Below are 27135 nucleotides of genomic sequence, written 5' to 3'. Positions count from 1 at the left end.
TCAGTGTGGGAGATGGCGCCGCCCGTTGTGTGGGACAGGGACGCTGGCACTGGCAGAACACGTGCTTCCTAAACCATTGTCATGTGGCGGGCAGCAGGGCCCCACCAGCCAGTTTCTATTTAATGCTTTGGGGAAATGAACCTGGAGAAAGCAGGGGTGGGGCGATGCTGGACACCAGGAACTGATGCTTAGCTCTTTCAGAGGCCCTGGCATGGGGGATGCAGGCTGAATGGTGAGATCTAGGAACTGGGGAGGCCCACTCAGTAGGACCGGGTGGTGTGCAGTGGGCTCCATCCCAGCTCCGTCTGACTCCTTAGTATAAGGCGGAATGATACTTACCCACACCTGTGACCCAGCTGACCAGCGCTACCCCGGGAATAGAGTGACAGATGGAAACGGAGGCCTGGGGAGGTTTGTTTATTTATTTATTTATTTATTAAAGATTTTATTTATTTATTTATTTATTTAACAGAGGGAGAAAGAACACAAGTAGGCAGAGAGGCAGACTCCCCACTGAGCAGGGAGCCTGATGTGGGGCTGGATCCCAGGACCCTGGGATCATGACCTGAGCCAAAGGCAGACGCTTAACCAACTGAGCCACCCAGGCGCCCCCTGGGGAGGTTTAGTTTCATGCCCATGGTCACACGCCGCACCCTATCTTCCCACGACACCAGCGTGGTGTGGCTGGGAACCTATATGGTCCTACTTGGGGAAGGACATGGACAGGATAGAAGAGGTGCATTTCTGCTACCCTGTGAAAGGTACCCAAGGGGCCGGATGACAGATAGCAGAAGCCCCTGTTGGCAGGTATGTGCCTCTGCTTGCTTGCTAAGCAAGGACCCTGAACACAGCCCCAGGCATTGCCTCCCATAGACACGCCCGGAAGCCAGTGGAAAGCAGCCCCGTCTCGTGGCACAGGGAACCACAGAGTGCTCAGCATAGGCCAGAGCAACTAAGTTCTGGGAGGTGAGGCCAGGACATTTAGGAAGGGCTTTGCAGGCTGCGGAGGAGTTTGCCAGGCCCAGGGTGGGGAGAGTACAGCCAAAGCAAAACTTGGTATGTCCAAAAAATCAGTGACTTCAACCAGCAAATAATTGAGTAGATAACAAGCACTGTGCTAGGCTCCCCCTGCGAAAACCCAAGACTTTTCTGGGGATGAGGGCTTTCCACAGCTGAGAGGAGCATGAGTAGCCTTGAGTACCTTGGTTTGTTGTAGGTCATTCAAGTGCAGTTGGTAACAGGTGTCAGCAGCCCTGTGTTGAAGGGACCCAGGACAGTGATTGACAGTGAGATGTTCTGTGTCTTGCAGAGGCCAGTTTGTCTGGAAGACCCAAGTAGAAGCGAATGCAGCAGGGAGAGACGGGCAACAGCTGGTCGGGGCTGGGTCACCAGGGAACAGCCATTATGTAAGATGCTACCGCTCTCTTAACGGCAGAAGTTAATGCCCATTAACTGGAAAAGAAAACAGCCTTTATCAACAGCCAGAGAGGATGTTAATTGGCTTCCGTTTACTGAAAGATTACAGGATCCATTCCGTGATGGCTTGTAAACTCCATCAACTGTGAAGCTGCCCCCCCCACACACACACATACAGCCCAACGACGTTTGCGCAAACATTTTCTTTGTCGCCTGGAGTGGCGCACCACGCACTCACCAACAGGAATGGTGGCCCTGGCCAGGGAGCTGAGGAAGTCAGGCACACGTGTGCGTGCGTGCACATGTACCAGGATGGAGGCACACGTGGAGCTGCTGCGGGGGCGGGGGCGCTCACAGACTGGGCTGCTTAAGATCCCAGAGCCCCGGTTCCCATTTCCTAGACCATGCCATTTAGTATGTTAGCTTGTGGAATTGCACCCCCCACCCCGTCCTGCTTTGCTCTGCTTTTTGATGGGTCGTAAGATTGCTTGAACAGAAATATGATGTGAAAAATGAATTTTTGTTCACTGGGGTTGGTCTGTGACTGCTCTCTGCCCATGGCATGTGGGGTGGAGGTGGCCCCATTGCACTTGACCCCTGGTTCTTAACCCCGCTGCTGGGGAAGACTCTGGCACCTGAACCCAGTTCATGGGTGCCCCATGTGTTCCAGAGAACACACAGGGGCTGGGCCCATTGGGGCCGTTGTCCACGGTTGGACACACAGCACACGGCTGGGAGAATGTATGGGAAACACACAGGTCAGGGCCCTGGGAGGTGCTAGGGACAGAAACCCATCTCAAGCTGGCTGAACTTTGTGGGTTCTGGCACCTTCCATGTTCATTGATAGCTCCCAGGTTCTTTTGGCACCACTGGGCCCCAGGACAGCCCAGCTCAGCAGACATCCATCCCCTCCCTCCCTGAGCTTGGCTCTGTGTCAGCTGCTTTCAGGGCCTGTCTGCTTTGCTTTCCCTCCCAAGAAAAAGGGGACTTCTGACCCAGCGGCTCCCTCGACACTCCCAGTCTGGGTCTGGTGCTCCAAACTGAGGGTCACCTGGGTCACTCTGGAGTCAAGGGAAGGGTCAGCCCTCCCTTCTCCAAGGTAACAGAGGCAAAGTGGGTGGCTGCCCGCTGTGCTGTCTCCAAAAGGAGCCAGATAACCCCCCTGCACATGTGGCCTGCCTTCCAGGAGCTTAGACATCTCTGGGCTTTTGGTCATTGCCAAAATCATCAGCAGGTGTTCTTTGCAGGTGAGGAGGAAGGTGAGCAAGAGCGAGCAGTGAGTGTTGTCCCTCTGGTGCCATTAGCGTCCCCTGGGAGTTGAGAACACAGTACTTGGGCTTGCGGTCAGTTGACCTGGGAGAGGCTGCGCGGCTTGAGGGTTTTTCTTTTTTAGTGTTTAAACTTGTTTTAACTTTCGCACCGTAAAGTGAGTAACTCCTGTGTACAGCTCAAGGCATTTTCCATGCATGTTTACATGTGGAACCAGATCCAGGAGCAGAAGGTTTCAAGCCCCCAGCTGGCTCCTCGCTGAACCTTCCCTGTCCCACCTCCCACAGCCAACCCCAGTGGGATCTTTATCACCGCTGATGCTCCCTTGTCTGTGTTGGATCTTTCCGAATCGTGTCCTAGCACACATAACGTGGAACGTGCGGTCATCGGCTTGCCTTTGTGTGCAGTTGGTTGACAGCGCGTTCTCCTTCGTGTGCACCCATCACCGCCATCCCTCTCCAGAGCTGTTCTGCCTTCCCAGACTGAAACTCGGTGCCCATTAAACCCTGACTCCCCGCACCCCTCCCTCGGCCCTGGCACCCACGGTCCTAGTTTCTGTCTCTATGAATGGGAGGACTCTAGAGACCTATAAGTGGAATTAAGTGTCTGTCCTTCTGTGACTCATTCATTTCACTTCACACGATGTCCTCAAGGTTCATCCGCAGTGTGGCTCGTGTCAGAAGGTCCTTCCTCTTTACAGCTCAGTGACATGCCACTGTTCGGACAGACCACGTTGTGCGACTGTGTTTGGATCGTACTTAGACTCAGTCAGTGCTCAGTCTTTCGCGCTGGCTTCTCGCTCTCCACTGGTATGTCCGAGGTTTGTCCCTGTCGTTGTGACAGCAGCTCAGCCTTCTCTGTCGTGTGGCACCGGAGGCGTGTGACTGTGTTCACAGAAGGTGCTCGACATCCCCGTGAGACAGGCTGTACCAGCGTTCCGAGTCCCCAGATGCCGTCTCAGGGTCGCCCGCACTGAGAGAGGAGCTGGGGGAGGCGTGTGGCGGTCAGCTTGGCTGCCGTCTGGAGGTGGAAGCACCAGCAGGGGTGTTGTGGGGCGTGGGTGTTTGGTGTTCTCCCACGAGCAGAGCCTTCGATAGCCCACGTGCACTCAGCCTGCGCTGCCTCCGGCCTTGGGGAGTCCCATTTCTCACTGCTCCGGCCGCCCTGGGGAGCTCCTTCCACCACTCCCACCCTGCACGTTCCTCAGGAGGCCTTCCCAGACCCCAGGACAGACCCTGCCCTGCAACTCTCCTGCCGCAGAGCCCCACTCAGCAGCATCCCTGTGGGCCATCTGCGCACACTCCCCATGCCATCTCCCCTGCCCACTGTGCTGCCACCTCCCCAGGGTGTACCCTCTGCAGGCACATGGCTCATCGGATTCAACCCCAGAGGGGTGTCCATATTGGACCAGAGCACGCCGGTCTTCCAAGTCTCCCCTTTCTAGGACCATCCCCCCGAGTGTCAGGACAGGAGGATTCTAGAAACGCCAGCCCCCATCACAGGCTCCCAGCCTGGCCAAGGCCTGGCCTGCCCAGCAGCACCATTCCAACTTGCCGGGCTCCTCTTACTGGGAGCAGAGGAGTGAGTTCCCTTCAGTGCCCCCTGCCTGGCCTCTGGGTAACCCACAGTGCCCTGCTGAAGGCCGGGGCGGGGGGGAGGGGTCCCAAAGCCGGGGGAGCACGGTGAGCGAGTGGGGTAGAGGGATGACATGGGAGCAGCGAGGACCAGGGAGATGAGCAGCGGAGCTGGGCCTCAGGCAGAGCTTGCCCTGGTCCCTGCACTGCCCAGCCTCACCTCTGTGTCTGCTGAATCAGGCTCGGGCACCTTCACACCTGTCCTCTAGCGTCCTGGTCCAGCTCCTGCCGCTGCTGGGATCCTCTGGACTACCGCTTGTTATCTGCACAGTGTCAGTCCTCCCACTGCCCTCCTGCCCCCCACCCCCACCCCAAACCTGCCCCTCCACCTCCAGTGGGCAGAAGGGATCTCGGCCTGGGGCCAGCGTTGGAACAGCAGATCAGTAACAGAGCCTAAGTAGCCGTCCACAAGGTCATTGTGATCTGAATAAATGACTGAGGAAGTCGGTCAGTTGGGAAGAAGAGAGCACAGTCTTGGTGTAAGAATTCCTAGTCACGGATGTCGATTCTCCCTCTCCAGGAGGGGAGCTTAACCCCCCACCGACTCCCCATGGGGCGCTGGTTCCAAAGAGAAGAGTCTGGAACAGGGTCACTCAGCAGGGGGACAGATGGCCGCAGGCCCCACCTTGACCAAGAGGTCCAAGTCGGCCTCACCGGGATTAAGTCTTACTCTCAGGTCTAATGTCCTGAGGGAGGCTCAGCTCGCCTCACGGCCGGGGTCCTCCCGAGACCGCACAACCGCAGGCTCATGGGGAGAAAACACCTCAGACAGGTGGGCGTGGGGCATGAGGGAGTGGGAGTCTAAGGCAGAAGAGGGCAGCTGGGGGACTAAATGGCCAGACGGAACAAAGCCCAGAGTTGTGCGGACAGTCGTGTTGGAACAGGAGTTGTGATAGTCTCGCTGACCAGGCCCGCGCGGGCCCCCTTCACGCCCAGCACCTCGGGCCAGGCTCCCTCTTTGGTCGCCCTTCTTGGCTCTTCAGGCCGTGGCACTGGAGGGTCTCAAGAGGCCCCTGCTTCTTCTTTTTCTGTTTTATCAGATACCGCCATGGGCCACTGTCCACTGCCCCTTATTGTCCTCCACTGCCAGGGAACCAGAGCCTCAGAATCCCTGGGCGGTGTTTCACAGGAGGCCCCACGTCCTACCCACGTCCGGAAGGTAGGGCGGCCGGGGTTCCTCCCACTCAGACCTTCGGTCCGTGTTTTCAGATGTCCGTGTTTCAGAATGTGTTTCAAACGCCCAGTCTGCTGTGTGCCTCACGTGCTTAGGTTGTGTCCAGGATATTAGGTTTTTCGAATCATGCAAGGCCCAGGGTATCAACCCCAGACATGATTTCTGCGGGCTGCTTCTAGGCTTGTGGGAGCCGGCAGACCAGGGCTACCTTCCAAGTTCAAGACTGGAAGTTCTCAGGCCTTGGTCCCTCAAGGACCTCTTCCCATTCCTTCCTTCTGCCAGGTGCCAGCCCACAGCAGGGACTGCTTACCCAGTGCCCCACCTTGTCTGTCCCTGCGGGTGGCCTCACCAGCCCTTGTCTGTCTCTTCCAGGCTCCCGTCCCAGGCACAGAGCCTTGGGCCCCTTGGCTTGCAGCCCAGGAACCCATGCTGTCCCTTTAGGTGCACGACACTTCTGTGAACAGGTTGTCCGAGGTCTGGGTACAAGTTGTCCTCAGGGGATGCTTAAGGGGAGCCGGACCTTCACCCCACTTTCCCTCCCCTGCTGTTCCTTCAGGTTAAGCAAAGTCTTAAGGGGCACATGGTTCTCTAGGAGAATCATCAGGTCCTGGGTAAGGGTAAGGGCTGTCCAAGGGTAAGGGCTCCAAGGAGAAGGATATGGCCATTTGACTTTGGCTATATGCCATGTGACTTTGGAATCTGGTGTCAGGGTTGGATTTCCTTATGCCCTTGGTCTGACCCAAGTTTTTCCATGTCTCATCAGCAAGGTGGAGAAAGAAGCCAGTGACCACAACACCCCTAATTGATGGTGGCAGCGGTTACCACCGTAGTTGTCTCCAGCAGGGGAACTCGTGCTGCCTTAGTTTCCCCATCGGTAAAGCAGCACCCCTTTCGGTGGCGGAGGCTGGTCAGATTAAAGAGCACGGGAGCAGAGGGCGTTCCTAAAACTGCTGTCCTGTCATCGTGTGTAGTGTCTGCCTTCGCCCTGTTCTCAGCCCACGTGCAGAGCCACAGGTGGGCCCTGGGTGAAGGCCTCAGCCTGAGGCCCTGCAGCTGTGACCTCCAGCACCCCACTCCCAAGAGAGACCAAGGTCAGGCTCTCCCTGCCAAGAACGGTGCTGGTCTCCCCACAAACTGGGAGCCCCAGTCCCTTGCACGGGGCTCCCGTGGCTGCCAGCGCCCTTCCCCAGCCCAACACACTAAGCCCCTGGCTTGGAGGCCCCAAGTGGACAAGAAGGAGCCAGATCAGCCCCCCAGCCCCTCCACAGCCACAGGCATCTGAAGTGTGTTTCTCTGAAACCTCTGGCACATCCAGAAGCTCATGGTTTTCATAGGGCATTTTTTTCTTTAGTCTTTATTTTAGGGTGACAGAAAAGTAGCAGAAATGCTAAGAGTTCCAGTAGATGCTCCACCCAGCCACCCCCAGTGTTGGTTAGCACCGTACCGGGCACAGTCAGGTGGCAGAAAATAGGCAGCAATGCCACGTGGGAGCTCCCCTCCAGTCTGGCCGCAGGCCTCCCCAGTGCTTCCCCTAAAGGGCTCCTTCCGGTCCAGCCCCCCCCGTCACACTATCTGCTTCCTCTCCCCAACCCGTGACGGGCTCCTTGGTGCCTCCCTCATGTCCACAGACTTTGGACTTGGGCTGAGAACTGCTCGTTCGGGTGTCGCCGAGCGTCCCGTTGGTGTGGTCTGTTTGCTGCTTCCTCATGATCCTTTGGGAGGAATCCCGCCGACGCCACGGGGCATCCTTCCTGGGGCACCACATGGGGGAGGCGAGCTGTCTGTCAGCCCTGTTGGCCCTGTTCACGGGTGGTGTTGACCTTGATCACTTCGTCAAGATGGGGTCTGCTCATGAGTGACAGGCTGGGTGGCCTTCTCCTGTGGGGATGTGAGTCACGCATTCCCTCTGTTCCCCCCCCCCCCCCCGTGTCGCTTCCCTTCCAGGCCTGCACTGGCACTTACCTGTTCACCTTAGTGGCCCCGAGTCCTCATGCTCATGTATTAGGGAGCACACATTCCAAGGCATTTGCCAGACCCCCGCCCCCTCCGCAGAGAAGTGTCCCTCGGGCCTCCTTCCGTGCCCACCCCTATCTCATGCCCGTTGAGTTCCTGGCTCTGTACTTGCATACTGCCTTCACGTGGAGTTCCGTGAGCACGGTCGGGCGCCTTTCTGGTTTTCTTTGTTTTTTGTTTTTACCATATTTTAAAGATTTTAAAGTTGTTTCCTGGTGACCTGGCTGTTTCTTTGCCTTTTTTTTTTTTTCTTTTTTTTTTTTTTGGTCTTGGGTTGGTTTTTTTGTTTCTTACTGACTTGAAAGAGCAAAGAACTCTACTTCTTAGAGAAATTAGCCTTTGGTCCAAGGGACAAACTCTGAGATCTTTCCCCCCCTCGCTTCCCCAGGGCAAGGATCTCCTTTCTACCCTGTGAGCCTTGGAGAGCTGCCAGGAGGCGCTGAACCCTAGGGAGCAGTTAGCAGTCTCAGACTGCCCGCTCTACTGGGGTGGGGTGGGGGGCCAGTACACTCCCCGCTTCCCTAAAAAGGGCCCTCAGTCTTAGTGTCCTGTGGCGGCCTTAACAAGTTGCTACAAACTGGAGGCATGAGATAACACAATTTCGTCTCACCATTCTGAGGTTCAAAGTTCAAAACAGGTGCGTGTCGGAGGGGGGAGTGGGGGGGGGTACTCCCTCCCCCTCCCCCAGTCTCAGAAGGCCCCAGGGCAGGATCTTGTCTCTCCCAGTTCTGGAGACTCCCAGGGGTGCCGGCTTGTGGCCACATCACCCCAGTCTCTGCCCCCAGTCACATGGCCTTCCCATCTGTGTCTCCCCTCTGTCTTACCAGATCACGAAGGTGAGGGGATGATCCGGGATGATCTCCCTTCAAGATCCCTTCCTTAATTACATCTGCAGAGACCTTTTACCCAATCCCTTTGGAATCCAGTCACGAGTCGCAGGTGGAGATGTCTCTGGGGGAGCTCCCGTGACTTGCTTCCGGCGCGCTGTCACCTACGGTGACACAGTCTCGTAGGTCAGCACGATTCTGTGTGGGGACGCTGTTTCTGTCCACAGGCACCACACCAAGGCCCCTTCATGAGTGGTCGGCATTGAGTTTCCGCAGCAGGTCCCGGAGCCAGGCTCCTGAGGGAAGGAAGGTCCCGCGGGCTCGACAGGCAGCCCCCTCTGAGCCTGCCCAGTGAGGAGCCACCCCCACCTCCCGCCCCCACCTTGCTGGATTCTAACCGGCTGTTGCTGCCTGGGTGGCTTGGAGCGGGAGTTGGAGGGAGGGTGAGGCCACAGTGCGGGGCCACTTGAGGCCGAGACCAAAGGGCTGGATCCTTTCTCAGGAAGGCACTTTCACAAAATATGTCCACAGTAACGTGCCCACGTCCCCGACACAGCGCTGAGAAAGGCTGCACTGTCCATCGCATGCCCAGAGGTGGGCATCGTCCCCTGGGGTCCATAGCCTCGGTCCACAGCGGTCCACACCACGGGTCGGGGTGATGCGGTCTCCATGCCCCACACAAGCGGGGATGCCAGCAGCTGGCTTGAGACGTTCGCTAGGGCCTAGTATCTCCCTGTGGGGTCGTGAACAGTTTGGGATTTATATAAAAATTGGCAAAGGTACCAGCTCCCCGAGTCTCCACACACCTAACCCCTCCTACTAATGACATCTTACTTTCCTTTGGCACATCTGTCACAACTAATGAGCAGATACTGACAGGTGACTATTAATTAAAAGCTTTGGTTTATTCAGATTGCCTCGGTTTTCCCTGACGTCCTTTTCTTTTTTTTTTTTTTTTTTTTTTTTTTTTTTTTTTTTCTGACGTCCTTTTCTTGTCCCCAAATCCCACCTGACATCTAGTTGTCATGTCTCCTTGGGCTCTTCTGGGCTGAGACAGTTTCTCAGACTTTCTTGTTTTCAATGACCTTGATCGCTTTTTTTTTTTTCTTTTTCTTAAGATTTTATTTATTAATTTGACAGATAGAGATCACAAGTAGGCAGAGAGGCAGTCAGAGAGCCTGATGCGGGGCTCGATCCCAGAACTCTGAGATCATGACCTGAGCCGAAGGCAGAGGCTTAACCCACTGAGCCACCCAGGTGCCCCGACCTTGATCGCTTTGAGGAGAACTGGTCAGGTGTTTTGTAGGATGCTCCCAGCTGGGATTTGTTTCATGTTTATTTCCTGGCTCACCTGGGGTGATGGTTCAATGAGGACCACACAGATGAAGTGTTCTCCTTGTCACACCGTATCCATGGCACATGCTGTCAGCCTGACTCTTGGTGGCTATTGACCTTGATAACCTGGCCAAGGTGGCCTCTGTCCGATGTCTCTGCTGTAAAGTTACTCTCTTCCCCCTGTGGGTGCTGCACTCCTTGGAAGGAAGTCACCATGTGCAGCCCATACCCAAGGGGTGGGAAGTCACACACACACCCCTCCTCCAGAGCAGAGCAGCTACACAAATTATTTGGGATTCTTCTGCCTGGGAGATTGTCTCTTCCTATGTATTTATGTATTCAATCATCCTTTTCTTTCTTTTTTAAGATTTTATTTTTAAGTAATCTCCGCACACAGCGTGGGGCTCGAACCCACAACCCTGAGCTCAGGAGTCCCATGCTCCACCACTGAGCCAGCCAGGTGCCCCTAATCATTTACTTCTAACTGTGGGCTTGGGTTATCTATTTTATCCCTCGGGCTGTAATCCAGTACTTGTTGCTCAGGGTGTTCCAGCTTTGGTCACCGGCTGCTCTTTCCTTCCCCTCCCTCTCCCATTGTCACACCTGCAAGGGTTCGGTTCCTCCTTAGCAGCTCCGGGCGCTCCGGGCTCATTCCTGCCCGTCTTCCAAGCAGCCATTCCTCCTGGAGCCAGGGCCCATTTTAGGTAAGAATCAGCAGCAGAGGACAAGTGGAGGGGAATCCTATTTGTGCTTTCTAGGACCTTGTCCGTGAACTGCCCCCCCCCCGACTCCGGCATTGATGTAGGGTCCCTGGGAGGACCTAGAAGGCAGGAGAGGCCTTCACAGCCCACTATCGAGATGTCTGCGTCATTTGCAGCATTTTACAGGAAAGTGCCTTGATTTATTGGATAATCTTGAAGCACAGAAACAGAGACCTCAGGAACACCAGTGCAAGGTTGGCATCTTGGTGACATCCGTCCTTCATCCGTTTTTCAGTCTCTTCCTCTCCCTGTGGTTTGCTGAGCTTTGCAGGTACTTCCTCCTCGAGGTTAAATGGAGGTTTCCAGGGACGAATCCTCAAGTATGAGGACTCTTTACTTATAAGCTTGGCCAGAAAGATCAGACAAACTTACAGTAGGAAAAAATAATTTCCTAAGTGTTTCTGTGGAGAGATACTCAGGTCCAAGCTGACGAAAGCCCAGTGGGTGCTCAGGTCTAGGCAGGTGGGACCACCTCTTCCTCCTGCTGTGTGACCTTGCCAGGGTGGCTTCATGTCTCTGAGCCCATCTGCCAGGGTGGTACTAGGTTTAAAAAAAAAAAAAAAAAGCTCAGAGGCTTGTGATGATCAGATCAGAGAGCTGATGAGGAGGGCGCTTGTCAGTGATGAAGCGATCGGCTCCAGGGACCAGGGTTGGCTGGCAGGATTGCAGGTGCCCACATCCTTCCCCCGCAGGGGACGGAAGCCAGGCTGGGACGAGCGCCGAGCGCCTTGCTGGGGCAGTTCTGGCTTCAGGTGACTCAGGGATGAGTCACAGGCCTGAGGCAGGTCGGGTGGGCCTTCGTCTCACCAGGTCTCACCCTGCCGCTTCTGTCCCAGGACCAAGTCTCCTGCCGCCCAGAGCTGGCCTGGAATGGGTAATGGTGTGAAGGAGAGGACGGCGCGTGTGCGTGAGGATGCCGAGGCCATCCTGCCCTCACCCGTCAGTTCCAAGGCAAGTACCCTGCCTCCCTGATGGGCGTCTTCCTGAGGTCCCTCTTCTGTGTTCCTGCACGCCGTGGCAAATCGCACCCCCACACACACACGCGCACACACACACACTCTGAGCCGAGCTGTGTTGTTGGGAGGCCGTGGGCGGAGTGGGGCGCTGGTTGGCCACCTTCTGTTCCATTTCCAGTCCCCTTTGTGATGTGGATTCAGTCTGCCCAGCCACTCCTGGGCAGACTGGAGGCCAGAACCTCACCCAGATTGTGGCTAGGATGCCAGAAGGTGTCCTTGAACTCCTCTCCTTGCTGGGATTTGCGACCAGGAGCATGAGAGAATGAGTCACGGGGAGGGCCCGCTGCAGGGGCAGACGCTCGCACGCAGGGTGTGCTCCCAGCTCCAAGTCTCCTCTCTGAGGTTCATCTCTGAGTCCACCCTTCACTTGAAGAGAAGGGATATTCCCTTTGAAAGAAGTGGGAGCAGCCCTGTCTTTGTTCACCGAAGAGGCCAATAGGGGTTCTTGCGGCTGCACCCGAGCACAGGCTGACCCAGCCCCACGCAGAAACCCGGCTCTGGCACCCATGGGCCATTCTCAAAGTCCATGGGATCCAAGGCCGCAGCAGGGTCATCCTCCACCCACCCCACCCCCCAGCTTTCCCCAGATTCTAGATTGTTCTGGGAAGCACCAAGTGGGCAGGAGGACTGCATTGTAGGATCAGTGTATGGGGCTGGTGTTGCTGTTGCTGGGCATGGTGTGGGGGACCAAGGCCAAACCCCAGAGCAGGCACATCTGTTCCTGGTGTAGCAAAGTCCACAGGCCCTGGCAGGCCGGCTGAATCCCACCAAGCAGATGTGCCCAGCCATAGGCCCAGCATCCATCATGCACTGGGACACCGCTTGCTGGAGCTGGTTTTACTCTGCGCTGGCCAGCACGGCTGTGGTCAGTCTGATTCTCGTGGCCAGCCTGATGGGGGTAGCCTACTCTGTCAAGTCCCATGTCTTACGAAGGAGCTGTGGGGCATTCACAGCCCACATGGCTCCTATCTGGGGCTTGCCTGCTTTCTCTCTGCTGCGCTGTCTGGCTCATTCTTCACTTGAGGGTTCTCTCTGGCGGCAGGTATGAAGCCTGGCCATTCCATGATGCCTGGGCTGAGGTCCTCAAAGAATCAACTGGCTCTGGTCACTTAAGAGTCACCGGGAGCGTTGGCCAAATGCGGCGGCGGCCCCCTCTGCTGAGCACAGGGCTCGCCACATCCCCAGAGCGCCAGACCCTGAGTGAGGGTTTAAGGATGCACATTCCAGGCACGTGACCGTGAGCACCACAGGTGGCCCAGGCACCTGCCTGGTGAAGGCCACGGAAGGGGCACCTTGGCTCTGCCTCTAGTAGCAGCAGGGCACATGGACCGACCATGGATAACCCTCAGCTCACGGCGGCTCACGATGAGAACGGTGCTCACCTTGACTCCTAGAGGAGATTGGGGGCCGGCGGGGCCTCGGAGCCGGTGCAAGGAATACCACCGAACCTTCTGGTGCCTGACACCCACAGTTCACAAAGTGGGTGTAGATAGCCAGACCTCCAGAACCTTGCTGTGTGATCCAGAAAAGGCAGGGGTCCCCCAGTGACAGGCTTCTATCAGCAAGGAGGAGATGGAACCCCACAGTGAAGCTCCACCTCAGAAACTTAGAAGGGAAAACAGTGCCATGGGAAGTTGCTTCTTCCGGGAGGGGAGGTCCTGGGGACATTAAGAGAAAGGAGCTGAAGCCCTCCAGGGACAGGGCTGGGTTGCAGGGTGTCACGGCCCCGGGGAGCACCCAAACCTGGCCCCAGACAGCACGTCGGTGTGTCAGAGGTGAGGAAAGGGGGATCAGAGAGGCATTGGTCACTGAAGGCAATCAGAACAGAGCCCAGGTTCAGGCCAGGTGTGTAGACAGACTTGGAGCCCAGCCCTTTACCCCGATCCACCCACTGAGCCAAGCAAACCTGGGGAGTGGCCCTGGACCCCATCATGCCCACTCAGACCCAGGCTGCCGGTTGTACTCCCCACATGCCCTTTATCTGTGCCCTGGTCTTGCCCCTCATCTTTTCACCCTGAGCTTCTGCAGACAATGCCTCCTCTCTGGTTACAGTTAAAATGGTCTGCCTACCTTCCGTGCATCTCCATTTCTCTTTGGGTAAACACCAGCCTGCTTGCTGAGCCCACAGGCACTGTGGAGTCTAGCCCCAACCTGCCTTTCATCTCCTCCTTCCTGTGCCCCCTCCCTTTCCCTGTGTCAACCACCCTGCCTTTCTTGTGGTCCCCTGGGACCCCCAGCTTCTTCTCAGCAAAGCCCCTGGGTGTTCCATTCCTCCCCCTCTAATACAGTCTCACACACACATCCCGGTTAGCTGCACCTCAGCCCCCTACCCCCACCCCCCATTTTCTCCTGGGACCCTAAGCCCCCTCATTATGGTCATCCTAGATTGGTGACTCCACACATTTTTATTTAATTTTATCTATTTATTTATTTGTGAGAGAGAGAGAAAGAGAGAGAGTGAGCTTTATCAGGAAGATCAGAGGGAGAGGGACAAACAGACTCTGTACGGAGCCCAGAGCCCGATGCAGGGCTTGATCTCAGGACCCTGAGATCATGACCTGAACCGCAGTCAAGAGTTGAGCACCTAACTGCCTGAGCCACCCAGGTGCCCTACACATTTGTCTAAAGCTTCAGTTCATGTCTGACTCTCCCTGTGGATTAGCAGCCCCAGGGACAGTGGGGTGTTGTACACATCCCTACCCCCCATACACACACATGTGTTTCACGGCCCCTCGGGGCACCTGCTTCCTGTCAGACTCCAGGGAGTCCTGGGATCACTGACTGGCCTGCCCCGCACCGTCCTTCCTCACTGCAGAACCACGGAAGATGCGAGCCCCTCCGGTCCCCAGTGCTCCTCATGATTGCTTGGCAAGAGCTCTGTGGCCAAGCCCGCTGGGGGGACGGAGACTCCAAGCTGATGAGGGGACTTCTTGTGCGCCCCCTCGTGGGGAGCTTCGGGAAGGTGCTGCCTCTGAGGCTGGCCCAGTGATGTGGGCTGGCCGCCATCACCATCACCCTCGCCTTGGCTCACCACTGCGGACCTGATGGAACTTTGTGGAAAGGGGTCACATGGACACGGGGTCTGGTTGCCCGACCCCGTGTGGTCCTTATCCCTGGACCATAGGGGCCCTTGTCCAGCACGCACAGGCAGTAGGCACAGCCTGTGTCTCCACTTAGGGTGGAGTGACCCTTCTGTTTGGGGTCAGTCTTACTGTAGGCTGTCCCGAGAAGTTGGAAATTCATGGGACAGCCCCACCAGTGGGTCACCTCTCATGCTGATGGTCCCTGTCCCCCGGAAGCTTTTCACTATGTCCCACCCAGGTTCTGTGGCTGTTAGACTCACGACGCCTTCCTTCTGCCCCACGGTACCCCAGGCCCAGCAGGACTGTGAAGCCTGCACAGCTGTGCCTTTTACAGCCCTTGACTGGGGACAGAAGGAAGATGCTCCTGCTGGGGGAGGTCCCTAGCAGAGTCGACCCCTGTCTGTCCCTCCCTCGTGACAGACTGTGTGTGTGTTTTCTTGCAGAGTGATCACAGGCAAGTTCTCAGCTCCCTCCTGTCTGGGGCCCTGGCGGGTGCTCTTGCCAAAACAGCTGTAGCTCCCCTGGACCGAACCAAAATCATCTTCCAAGGTAATGCTTCCTGTGAGTCTTCCTGTGTGCCAGAGAGGCTTCCTGGCAGCCCCCCTCCTCTGCAGCCCCCAAATTGCACTTACAAATGGGCTTTAAAAATGCTTCTTTAAAATCCACTTAGAAACCCCGTTAGCATCCCAGGGCTGCCATCACAAAGTACCACAAACCAAGGAGCTTCCATTCCAGAGGCCAGAAGTCTGAAATCGGGGTGCCAGCAGGTCGGTTCCTATTGTGGACTCCAGGGGAGGAGCCCTCCCTGCCTCTTCCAGCGCCCCGGGCTCCAGGCATCCCTGGCCTGTGGTCGCAGCACCCCAATCTCTGCTTCCCCCCCATGTCAGTGTCCTCTCCTCTTAAAAGGATACTTGTCATTGGATTTAGGGCTCACTCCACTCCAGTATGACCTCATCTTAATAAAATTGTATCTGCAAAGACCTCGTTTTTAAGCCTTCGGTTGTACTGGGCTTAAGGGCACAGACATATCTTTTGGGGAGGCCCAGTTCAGATGACCATCACCCTCCCTCCTTGGGTTAAGCAGCCATAGGATCCCCTGAGGATGAAGCCTTTCTGTCCCACAGACAGTGACCGGTGCCTACAGGAGGGCAGGCATAAGCCGGGACCCCTGCCGTTCCGCCGTTGGGGAGGAAGAGACTGCAGATTCAAGCCAGGCCATCCCCACTTGTGCGAGCTGGTCCCTTAGCCTCCCCATGCCTCGGTTTCCTCATCCACAAAACAGGACATTCAGGGGCGCCTGGGTGGCTCAGTGGGTTAAGCCGCTGCCTTCGGCTCAGGTCATGATCTCAGGGTCCTGGGATCGAGGCCCACATCGGGCTCTCTGCTCAGCAGGGAGCCTGCTTCCACCTCTCTCTCTCTGCCTGCCTCTCTGCCTGCTTGTGATCTCTCTCTGTCAAATAAATAAATAAAATCTTTAAAAAAAAAAAAACAAAAAAAAACCCAGGACATTCATATCAGCCTCCCGAAGGCGCAAGCTGGCATGGGAAAGGGCCTTCGGCTGGGCGCCCAGCTCCCCTTGCGTCGGCAGCGTTGTTACCTGGAGCGAAGGCACAGCGTTGTGCCCTGCAGGGTTTAACACCGGTCGCATCGGTGTGCACACATGTCTGCACAGATGGGTGTGCGAGGGTGTCCTGGGAGCACAGCAGACACTCGGCAGATGCTCTGGGAGTGAGGAGAGGGAGGCTGCAGGACACGAACCCTTGTGGCCGCAGCGGCTCAGGCCCCTGCCAGCAGGGCACCAGGTGGCGTCGGGGAGCAAGGTGCAAGCGATCGAGGGTGGGAGAGGCTGGTCAGGGGCGCCATGCCCGCCCCCGGAGAAGAAAGGGCCAGCTCTGGGCAGAGAGCACACCAGGGCCTTGTTCTGAGAGGCTCAAGGCCCTCCGTCGCTCTGCACAGCTGGCAGCGAGGAGCCCTTTCCTGAAGGGGTTTGGTTGACTTGGGGTCCAGCCCGGTGCGGGGTGTAGAGTGTCAACCCCAAGAGGCACAGGCATCTGCAGAGACCCTCACTTTTCCCAGGAGTGAGGTGGCAGCTCAGTCCCCCTGCCTAGGGATAAGTCAGCATGTGGGGCTTGGGGGGTGGGGAGGTGGGCTGGGCAGGAGGTGGTGGTGCGTGGCGCAGCAGGTGAGGCGGTTCCCTGGAGGAGGGTGACCCTGCTTGGGCATGCCCCGCCCCTCGGCCCCTGGCGGGGAAGCATCCACACGGGTGGTTCTCGCTCCCTGTGCATTGGGGGTCCCGTAGACCCAGCTTTGCCCTTCACAGCTAATGGTCTCTGTTATGTTTTTGGTTTTTTTTCCAGTGTCTTCAAAGAGATTTTCTGCCAAGGTGAGCCACTAGGTCATCAACTCCTGGCTCTGGGGCCACTACTGTGTTCCCTACTAGGCTGGCAGGAGGTGATGGAGGCACAGGGCCCGGGGGTGGAGGGAGAGGCTTTACAGCGTGTTTTTTCCATCTGGTTCCTCCACAAGCCAGTTCCCCAAGCTACCAGGGGGCCACCTGTCCTGGCACCCCAAGCTCTGCCTGGGTGTAGCCCATTCTGGCAACTAACAGGAGACCCCCCCCATCCTTGGGGCGGTGGGGAGGGGACTTGGAGTTGACATTTTATTCTTTTTTTTTTTTTAATTTTATTTATTTATTAGCGAGAGAGCAAGTACAAATGCAAGAGCAGGGACGGGGGAGGGACAGGGAGAAGCAGGGAGCCCGATGTGGGGCTTGGTCCCAGGACCCCGAGATCATAACCCAAGCCAGAGGCATATGTTTAACCAACTGAGCCACCCAGGCACCCCTCCCCCCATTTAATTAATTTTTAAACAGAGGGGACATTACCTTCTTGGGGAAAGAAAAAGCGTGTCTTTAAAAGCTAGACTACCAGACCAACCGGCCACACACCCTCTGTGGGGCTGCCGTCTGCAAACCTGGCTTGCCCTGGCTCACTTTACTCCTCGTAAGGTCAGGGCAGTAGGGAGAGAGGGGTCCCCGTGCGAGGACCAGAGAATGTGGGGGAGGTAAGACGGTGGGGAGGGTTTCGCTAATGTGGGCCCCTGTCACAGCATCTGCAGAGACCCTCACTTTTCCCAGGAGTGAGGTGGCAGCTCAGTCCCCCTGCCTGGGGATAAGTCAGCATGCGGGACAAAAGAGGGTGCTTATGGGGGAATGCTGACCTTCCCCTCCCCGCCAGGAGGCCTTCCGGCTGCTGTACTTCACCTACCTCAACGAGGGCTTCTTCAGCCTGTGGCGTGGGAACTCGGCCACCATGGTGCGCGTGGTGCCCTACGCCGCCATCCAGTTCAGCGCCCACGAGGAGTACAAGCGGGTCCTGGGCCGCTACTATGGCTTCCGCGGGGAGTGAGTGCCTGCCCCCACCTGTCCCCACCCCCTGAACCCTCTTAACTCTGTCCGGTCACCCTGCCCTCCTGCCCTCCACACACTCGCCATGGCAGAAGTCCTTCCTTGAGAACCCAAGTCCCCAGAGGTCCCATGATTCCAGCTTGCCCCGCAGTGTCTGCAGGAAAGGAACTCTTCCTTCATTCGTCCGCACAAGCCATCGGGAAGGGACAGCAGCCATGGGAACCTCAAAATGACATCCACCCCAGGGACCCCACTACTCAGCCATGAGGAAGCCAGCCACTGCCCTTTGCTTGGTTCTCCCCACTGGCTGAGATCTGTGGGCACCCCGAGTCTTGAGGGGGTCTCACTTTCTCGCCTCCCCCTCTTTCAGAGCCCTGCCCCCATGGCCCCGCCTCCTTGCGGGTGCACTGGCCGGAACGACAGCTGCTTCACTGACCTACCCCCTGGACCTGGTCAGAGCCAGGATGGCCGTGACCCCAAAGGAAATGTGAGTCCGCAGGCCGGGCGGGCCGCCTGCAGCCCCTCTAGAAAGGCAGTAATTGTTCCCCTTGCCCAGGGCTCAGCTTCTGCTTACATCCCGTCTAAAGTCTGCACTTCTTTAAAAGATTTGTCCATCCATTTTTAGAGAAAGAGTAGGGTAGGGATAGGGGCAGAGGGAGAGGGAGAGTACAAGTCCCAAGCAGACTCCACACTTGAGTGTGGGGCCTGACATGGGGCTTGATCCCATGGCCCCGAGATCATGACCAGAACCGAAACCGAGATTCAGACCTTTAACCAACTGCACCACCCGGATGCCCCTGCCCCCCTCAACTCTTCGTTTTGAATTAGCACAGGTAGGTTACACATGGCCACAGTTAAAAGACAAGGGCCGCTCCCTGCAGTGATCTGGCCTGTGAAGGTGGGATATGGCCCGAGGCACCCATTTCCCCCTCCAGTGCCAAAGATTTTGCAGTGCAGTTGTGTTCCTTAAAGAAAGCAAGCACCTACACCCAGCCCCCGGCCCCCCCCCCCGATTCCGGGGGGTGGGCCAGCTGTGCATTAGCGGAGGCCAGCGGCCCCTCTCTGTGCCTGCGAGCCACCCGCCCCGTTCCTCTGTCCTGCAGGTACAGCAACATCTTTCACGTCTTTATCCGCATCTCCCGCGAAGAGGGTCTGAAGACCCTCTACCATGGCTTCACGCCCACCGTACTGGGGGTCATTCCATACGCGGGGCTCAGCTTCTTCACCTACGAGACGCTCAAGAGCCTGCACAGAGGTAAGGGGCTGGTGGGGAGGCTGCACAGGCCACACAGGCCGCGCCTCCCCGGGGCCATGCTTCCCCGGGGCCACGCAGACTCAGAGGCGGGCCACTGAGGTCCCTGCCCTGGGAGGGACAAGCTCCCGGCTAAGGTCCAGATCAGAATGGGACGGACACCAGGCCACCACGGAGGCAGCTGGACTCCCAGCCTTCCTTGCCGAGTTTTAAGACCAGCTTGGTGACATCCTGAGTGCCACCAAGAGCAGTGGCAGTCACTTGTGCCCAAAGTGTCCGGGTACAACCTAGCCAGAAGGGGAAGAGGCCTCTTGGGTGGTGGTAATTTTGGGAATTCAGAAAGCACAGAAGCGTACAGAGAACAGTATACCGCTACCCGGACCGGCTACCCCAGGCAACCAGGTGCTTGGTTTTTGTTAAAGAAAGCAAATGTTCCAGGTGAAGTGAAGGCCCCCTGTACCCGCTCCCAGCTCTGCTCCCTCTGCAGGGCCCCAGGCCGCCTCTGAGTCCATCCTGCAGTACCCGAGGCTCTGTCCCATTGGCTTTGTAAGCCGGCCTCCCCTGTTCCCAGGTTGTCGGGGATCAGCCCAACAGTGATCACAGGTGATCACCCCGGAGTGCCTCCCTGTGTGTTCTGTGTGAGCCCCAGGTTTTGGCATTTACTCCACTCCCCCCTCTACCCAGCCCCATCCCTGCGCACTCACCCACCTCGGGTGCTGGTGGAGTCCCTCACCCTCGGCCAGTGTGTGCGGTGAGGAACGCTGTCTCACGGGGCTTGCTCCTGTTAAATTTATAAGCCCATGTTTTTAAAGAACTCTGTTGTTTGGTTGCTGCCCCCCACTCCATCCTGCCCACATGTCCTGTCCTGGCAGCTGTTCGCCCTGCCTGCCCCTGTACCCTGCGGACAGTGCCCATGGAGCAGGCTGGGGGCGTGGAGAGGGCTGCCAGCCCGAACAAGAGGGATCAGATGTGAGCTCGCTCTGTGCGGTAGGACTTGGCTAAGTGATTATTTGTGCATTTCTGCCTTTCTTAAAAAGTTTTCTTCTCAAAAGGAATGGCTAGAGGGTGAGGGGGCCCGGGGCGGGAAGGCCCTGGGGAGCAGGGGGTCGGATCGTGAGCTCTGAGCTCGTGTGAGTGCCAGCTCGGGGGTCCGGCCCCCACACAATGACGCTGCCCCTCTCTGCCTGCCCGCAGAGTACAGCGGCCGCCCGCAGCCCTACCCCTTTGAGCGCATGATATTCGGGGCCTGTGCCGGCCTCATCGGGCAGTCGGCCTCATACCCGCTGGACGTGGTGCGGCGGCGCATGCAGACGGCTGGGGTCACCGGGCACCCACACTCCTCCATCGTGGGCACGCTGCAGGCTATCGTGCGGGAGGAGGGCGCTGTGCGCGGCCTCTATAAGGGCCTGAGCATGAACTGGCTCAAGGGCCCCATCGCCGTGGGCATCAGCTTCACCACCTTCGACCTCATGCAGATCCTGCTTCGGCACCTGCAGAGCTAGGGACCCGCGCGCCAGGGAGCCGGGCTTCCATGTGCGGTGGACCACCGACCCCTTGTTTCTGAGCCTGTGGGGTGAGGGTGCGCTCGATTCCACCCTGGGAACCGGGACGTCGGAGCACCTTGTAGAACAAGCTGGGGGGCCGTGTCGGGGTCCCAAAGGCAGCGGCCCTTGAAGTGCAATGTTGGGACTGGTGGGCGGGGCCTCTCGCGCTCTCCCCAGCTCTCCTCCCCAGGCGGGAGGCCCTGCTTCCTGGAGGGGTTGCCCTAAATGCCCCGAGCTGGGAGTGACCAGCGCCACCTCCTGGTGCTCTGTGACCTGGGACACAGTCCTGGTTCTAGTGACCCAATGCCCATCGGGCCTGGAGCCAGACTTCGCCTGCCCCTGTTCTTACACAGAGGAGGGAGCCCCAGGATGGACAGAGAGGCGCCAGCCTCCCAGCCCTGGTGAGGTGGGACTGGCCTCGTTTTCAGCTAGGGCTAGAAAAATAGTATCTTACCCCCCAACCCCACCCTCCACCCCCCCAAACCCACTTCCCCCGCCCACCTGTCTTGCCTTTGCCATTACTTCCCAGATGACATGACTCCTCTGTCACCAGAGCCTCCTGATCAGGAACAGGTTTCTCCGGATAGCATTATTTGGGTCTTGGACTCCGTGGCCCAAATAGGACCCCAGGAGTGGGTCATATCCTCTCTTGCCCACCCACCCGGTTTGTAATGTTCCCAGAAGGGTCGTGCATCCTCCAGCCAGCAAGGTTTGTGGAATGTCCATGGCTTTGGGCCTGAGTCCTAACCTGGAGGCATCTGCCAGGACCCAGGTCACCTCCTCTGGGCCAGGAAGCTCCCACCACTGTCCCACAGGCCTCATCACCAGAGGCCAGGCCTCAGGCCCTAACCCTCAGCCCCTAGGCACAGTGGCTCCTGGGAGGCCTGTGGCATCTGACTCGTCCCTGGCTCCCCTCCCCCCCTTAGCAGGCACTTGGCCAGGACTGGGGCAGTTTAAGGCACACAGGGTGGTCTGATTTGCATAAACATAGTGCATGGAGGTGACCCGCAGCCTTGATCCTCCCAAAGTGAGAGCCCCTGAGACATTGTGTGGCCTGGGGGTGGGCAGTCAGGGTACCCCAGGGAACCCCCAGGGAGTGGTCTCGGAGATGTTCCCTGGGGTCTGCCGGGATCACAGATGCAGAAACACCCATTTCTGAATGACCTGTGGAGTTTCTTGGTTTCTTTTGGCTTTGCTTTTCAATCAGGCTGCCCCTGGGTCTAGTCACAGTGAACCCTAACCGGCCTGATCTGGTTCCGGCAGAGAGTGACCAGAGGGTGACCGGATCAATGGGCAGCCACCCTGTGCAAAAGGGTCTGAGAGGGCGTGTTTGCCCCACGCACAGTTCCGGTCATGACTTTAATTTCTCCCTTGTGTTCTGTCCCATTTCTGTTCTTGCCTTGGACCTGCGGGTGTGAAGACCCCTCTCTCTGTCCTTCCTTGCATGTGTCCACCGGCCGGCCTGAGTCTTGTCCCCGGGGCCCACGGCTGATCTGTTGGGGGGCTTCCCACCTCCTCTGCCAGCCTTGCCCCGTGCCCAGGAGAGGCAGGAGAGGCAGGGGCCCCTCTCAGGGAGATGGGGTGGGGACCCAAGGGCCCGCTGGGGTGAGAGAAAGCAGCAGGGGCTGGGGACCACCCCAGGCAGGTGAGACCAAAGGAATGGTTAGGCGGCACCCTTCTCTGAGCCGCAGGCTGGGCCGCAGAGGGAAGGGCCCCCAGGTCCTGCTGACCCCAGTGTGCCTCCCCGAGGTGGCTCTCAGCTGACGGCCTCAGCAGCATCCCCCCAACCCCCAGCCCTGCACACAGCTGGGCCGGTGCCCTCCTCGGCCTCACCCCTCTCACCGGTGTCCATCCTGATCTGGAGTTACATTTTGATGCCATGAAGACACTTTGTTTATATATAATGTTTATATATTTTAAAGATTTGTGCCAAGAGAGTATATTTAATAAAAATTAAAATGATTTTTTTTCCTGACTATATCCTTCTTTTCTGCGACTTTTTTTTTTTAAGATTTTTTATTTATGTATTTGACAGAGATCACAAGTAGGCAGAGAGGCAGGCAGAGGGAGAGGAGGAAGCAGGCTCTGCTGAGCAGAGAGCCCGATGTGGGGCTCGATCCCAGGACCCCGAGACCGTGACCTGAGCCGAAGGCAGCGGCTCAACCCACCGAGCCACCCAGACGCCCCTCTTTTCTGCGACTTTAACCCCCGACCTCCACTCCCTGTGAACCAAAAACGGTTAGAGTTGAGGTTATTTTGACAGATTTTTTTTAATATATTCTTGAATAAACCTTTTTTTTTCCTTCTTTTTTTTTTCTTTAAAGTAGGCCCCACACCCAGTGTGGGGCTTGAACTCAAGACTCTGAAGTCAAGAGTCACATGCTCAGAGCACTCAGTGGGTTAAGCGTCCACTTCTTGGTTTGGGCTCAGGTGGTGACGTCAGGGCGGTGGGGTGGAGCCTGCTTGGGAGTCTGTCTCTACCCCTCCCTCTCCGGGGGGCGGGGGGAGTCAGAGCTCGAAAGATTGAGCCAGCTCGATACCCCTTGAATAACCCTTTTTAATGTGTTTATTATTTGAATCATTACTACATACAGGTCTTCTAGAAAATTCCCAACTGCACAGAGGGTTGCGGTGAGAAGTAGGTCCCCCTGCCAGTTCCCTCCGCTGAGGTGTCTTCTGTTACCAGTTTCTCATGTGTCCTTCCGGAGACAGCCTGTGCATGAACACTTGCCCCTTTTGAGGACAGGTGGCTTGCCACATCCCCGGTCAGCACGGGTTGCGTCCTGCTGAAGCGAGCAGGGCCGCAGAGGCCCGCTGTTTGTCCCCGGTGCCCTGCCAGTGTGCCATGTGCCAGGGGCTCCGCTCTGAAGCTGGTTTAGGAGCGAGATTGGCTGTCTGTGGGGCCCAAGGTCGAGGCCGTCAGAGGTCTCACGTCAGCCACTGAGACTTGCTTCTGCTGCAGCCCAGTTCCTGGACCAACTTGCAGGGCCGGGCCAGCCAGAGGCAGGAAGTAGGAGCCTCCACGTACCAGGGGAGGGGTGACTGGGTGAATATGTGTGCCTGGGTGGGCGCAGTCTGCAGGGTCAGCCTCGGTGGCCTGGAGCCGCTCGGCCCGCTGCTTTCTTCCAGCCGGATTTCTTACACCTTGGTCCCCACTGCGCATGGTTGATCTCATTGTTCAGCCACAGTTTGGTGTTTCCCCCAGGGTGGTGGCCTGTGATGACCTCTACCCATCCTTTATTGATGGCCGTCAGGGTTGTTCGATGACAATGTGGTGGTGGCTCCTGGGGCCCATCCAGCTTGCGTCTCACGTCCTACCGATTTCTGTCAGTCCCACCTCTCGTCCCAGCCCCTGAGCCTCGGAAGATGGGGATCAAATCCCCATTTTCCCCCAACCACCGTTGCATCCCCTAAAATACAGAGGTGGGCACATTACCCCATTTGAGCCCATAACAGCAGGGGAGATGTTTGCTAACCACTTCCAGGAAGAACGTCTAGAGGAAGAAACACCTGCACAGGCAATTGGTGGGAATGTCCTACGATCACAAGATAGGAAGAGACCCCCGGATGAAGGTGACATGCAGAAAACAGAGGAGTGGGATTATTGGTGATGTTGTCTGGGCTGCTGGATCCAGCTCTGCCTGAAGCTCTTGACTACTTCTCAATGTCTAGCTATAGGAGTGGCTTTATCCTGTCTATTGAAGGCAGTTAGGGTTGAGCTTCCTGGCATTTTCTGAAACAAATCTTGTATATGCCTCTTTGCTTCTATGCACTAGTGTGTCTACGGTTTTTCAGGAACAATTTGTTAAGAAAGGTCAGGGGGATATGTTAACTGATGCTGCCAGTGCCCCTCACTAAGTCCAGCGTTCATGGTTGCCAAAACTGCTGTGGGCCGTAAGCCCCTGCAGCCCGGTCTGAGGGCCCCTGTGAAGAAGCCCTGACACCCCAGGAGTGACCCTCAGCCAATGATTGTGGACAGCCTCTCACCAGTGGGGTGGGTCACTCAAGGGAGATCCACTGTCACCTGAGGCCCCCCCACAGGACCAAGCCCAGGTGGCCCACTTCATCACCTGTTCATCAGCACCTCCACAGGGCTCCTCCCTCCCTGTTTCATGTCTCTGGCCCCAGGGAGTCTCCCTGGGGTGGCCTCCCAGGTAAACCATGGGCCCTGAGTCATCTTTGAAGGGAATCTATCCAGGGAAGGATAGAAATGCCAGATACTTCTGCAAGGACGTGGTAGCATATTTTTTTAAAAAAAGATTTATTCATTTATTTTAGAGAGAGAGAACCTTTGCGCGTGATGGGGGGGGGGCAGAGGGAGAGTGAAAATCCCTGAGCGAGAACCCACTGAGTCGAGCCAGATCCCAGGACTCTGAGACCAAGATCTGAGCCAAAACCAAGAGTTGGGCACTTCACTGACTGAGCCACCCAGGCACCCCGATGGGAGCCTTTCTTTGTACCTCATAGCCTCACTGTCTTGAGTTTCCTGTGGCCGCCATAACAAAGTACCCCAGACTGGGGGCTTAAAACCAATTTATTCCCTTCATAGTTCTGGAGACCAGAAGTCCAAAATCAAGATGGCAGCGGGTTTGATTCCTTCGAGGCCATGAGGGAAGGGTCTGTTCAGGCCTCTTGGCTTGCAGCTGACCAGACGGCTGTGTCTTCACCTTGCCTTCCTTCTGGGCATGTCTGTAGCTAATTTTTCTTTCTTTTTTTTTTTTTTAAAGATTTTATTTTATTTAATTGTCAGAGAGAGAGAGAGAGAGAGCGAGCACAGGCAGGCAGAGAGGCAGGCAGAGGCAGAGGGAGAAGCAGGCTCCCCGCTGAGCAAGGAGCCCGACGCGGGACTCGATCCCAGGACGCCGGGATCATGACCCAAGCCGAAGGCAGCTGCCTAACCAACTGAGCCACCCAGGCGTCCCTCTAATTTTTCTTATAATGAAGAAAAGGGGGAAGGAAAAAAGCAAATTTCCTCTTATAAGTCTATCAGTCCTGTTGGATCAGGGCCCATCTTATGACCTTATTTGAACCTGATCACCTCTTTAAAGCCTCAGTAACCACATATAGTCCTATCCTGAGATCCTAGGGGTTAGGACCTGCACATAGAATTTGGGGAGAACATACTTCAGCGCCTCCCCTCGGTAAAAGCCAGCCACCAGCCTTGTGGATCTTTACAATTCTACAGGGAAGCCCCAGGACGTCTAGGGCCTGGGTGTTGACCAGGCAGCAACAGGGATAGAGACAGCAAGGTCAGAAGGCTCGAGGGCTTGACCAGATGGAGGCCGGACCAGGGACCCGGACCAGAGTGGTTCAGAGGTGTGAACTGTGTGAATGCATCTGGGGTTCTGCTTCTGATTTGCTTTGTCATTTCTTTCCACTGGTTTTTTTCCTTTGCTCACTTCCTGGAGTTCAAAGTTTGACTTGTCATTGGGTTTCTTTCTTCTTCTTCTTCTTTTTTTTTTTTTTTTGTAAGATTTTATTTATTTGTTTGAGCCACAGAGAGCACAAGCAGGGAGACCAGCAGAGGGAGAAGCAGACTTCCCACTGAGCAGGGAGCCTGACGAGAGGCTCAATCCCAGGACCCCAGGATCGCGACCTGAGCTCCTCCAGGCACCCCGATACCTTGTTTCTTGTAACACAGGGCTTCTGACATCCGGGCTCCTCAGGGTGCTGAGCAACATCCTTGGCCTCCACCCTGTCCCCTCTTGGTCGTGACAACCAAAACTGTCTCTGGAAAGTCTCCAGACACTGACTAGTGTCCCTTGTGGGCAGACTCATCCCCTCCTTTGCAAAGCGCTGATGTGCGGTGATGACCACTGAAGCCAGGTAACAGTTGTGTAACACTTCTGAAAACAGAATCCTGACCACCCACTTCTAGCTTCCCTATTTTTCCCTGATTGTGGTTCAACTTTCTTTTTTTTTTTTTTTTTTCAGTTGTGAAATGTGTCCCAAAGTCTGTGGTTTAACGCTCGGCGGTGAGAGCCAGTGGCCATCGGGAGTTCTTCCTGCCTTGGCCGGCCTGTGGGCCCCACACCCCTTGTACCTGCTGTCCTTGCTTTTCTCTAGGCCATTCTGCCTTCCTGTGTGTCCCTGATCCATAGGGTGTTGCACTCTGAGGGCAGAGAGCACGCATGGCCCTGGCTGAGCAAGCAAAGGGCTGGGGGGCCAGACGCACCAACGCCGCTGGCTAACGCTGTAGGGATGAGAAAGGACTGTCCCAGTGGGATCCAGGCACCGGTTTCGGGGACTCCTGAGGTGCCGGCCACAGTGCAAAACAGGCAGAACTAGGAGACAAACTCCATCATCTCCTGATTCCAGGTGTGACCTGTCCTGGCACGGAGCTGGTCTTCATTCTGGAACTTTCCAGACACATGCCTTGGGATGGGGCTCTTGTCCCGCAGCACC

General features: G+C 56.8%; 1 protein-coding gene and 1 long non-coding RNA gene across 8 annotated transcripts in view; one reads left to right on the top strand and one right to left on the bottom strand.

Annotated features, from left to right (window-relative positions):
* The window catches only part of SLC25A42 (solute carrier family 25 member 42), a 32765-nt gene extending 5671 nt beyond the window's left edge, over nucleotides 1-27094 (top strand). The window contains exons 2-10 of one of the 7 annotated variants that reach the window (XM_044253807.1): nucleotides 1310-1406; nucleotides 11266-11380; nucleotides 14972-15077; nucleotides 16886-16911; nucleotides 17765-17931; nucleotides 18305-18421; nucleotides 19038-19189; nucleotides 20059-20173; nucleotides 20381-20406. In XM_044253807.1, coding sequence (XP_044109742.1) covers nucleotides 1345-1406; nucleotides 11266-11380; nucleotides 14972-15077; nucleotides 16886-16911; nucleotides 17765-17931; nucleotides 18305-18421; nucleotides 19038-19189; nucleotides 20059-20159 — 846 coding nt within the window. In that variant the 5' untranslated portion in view covers nucleotides 1310-1344 and the 3' untranslated portion in view covers nucleotides 20160-20173; nucleotides 20381-20406. Of the gene's footprint in view, nucleotides 1-1309; nucleotides 1407-5359; nucleotides 5479-7735; nucleotides 8144-11265; nucleotides 11381-14971; nucleotides 15078-16885; nucleotides 16912-17764; nucleotides 17932-18304; nucleotides 18422-19037; nucleotides 19190-20058; nucleotides 20252-20380; nucleotides 22693-26664 lie in introns of those variants that run through there. The other 6 variants (XM_044253808.1, XM_044253802.1, XM_044253805.1 and 3 more) reach the window with 6 other exon arrangements.
* On the bottom strand, nucleotides 6816-8653 carry LOC122909533. The gene is made up of 2 exons (XR_006385157.1): nucleotides 8331-8653; nucleotides 6816-7371 (listed from the first exon to the last, which is right to left on the bottom strand). It is a non-coding gene; the product is annotated as an uncharacterized LOC122909533 (long non-coding RNA).
* Nucleotides 27095-27135: the final 41 nt, after the last annotated feature.

This window comes from Neovison vison, chromosome 6, assembly GCF_020171115.1.
Source record: "Neovison vison isolate M4711 chromosome 6, ASM_NN_V1, whole genome shotgun sequence".
Taxonomy (NCBI): domain Eukaryota; kingdom Metazoa; phylum Chordata; class Mammalia; order Carnivora; family Mustelidae; genus Neogale; species Neogale vison.
Note: the sequence above shows the minus strand (reverse complement) of the source record. Positions and strands in the feature narration are given on the sequence as shown.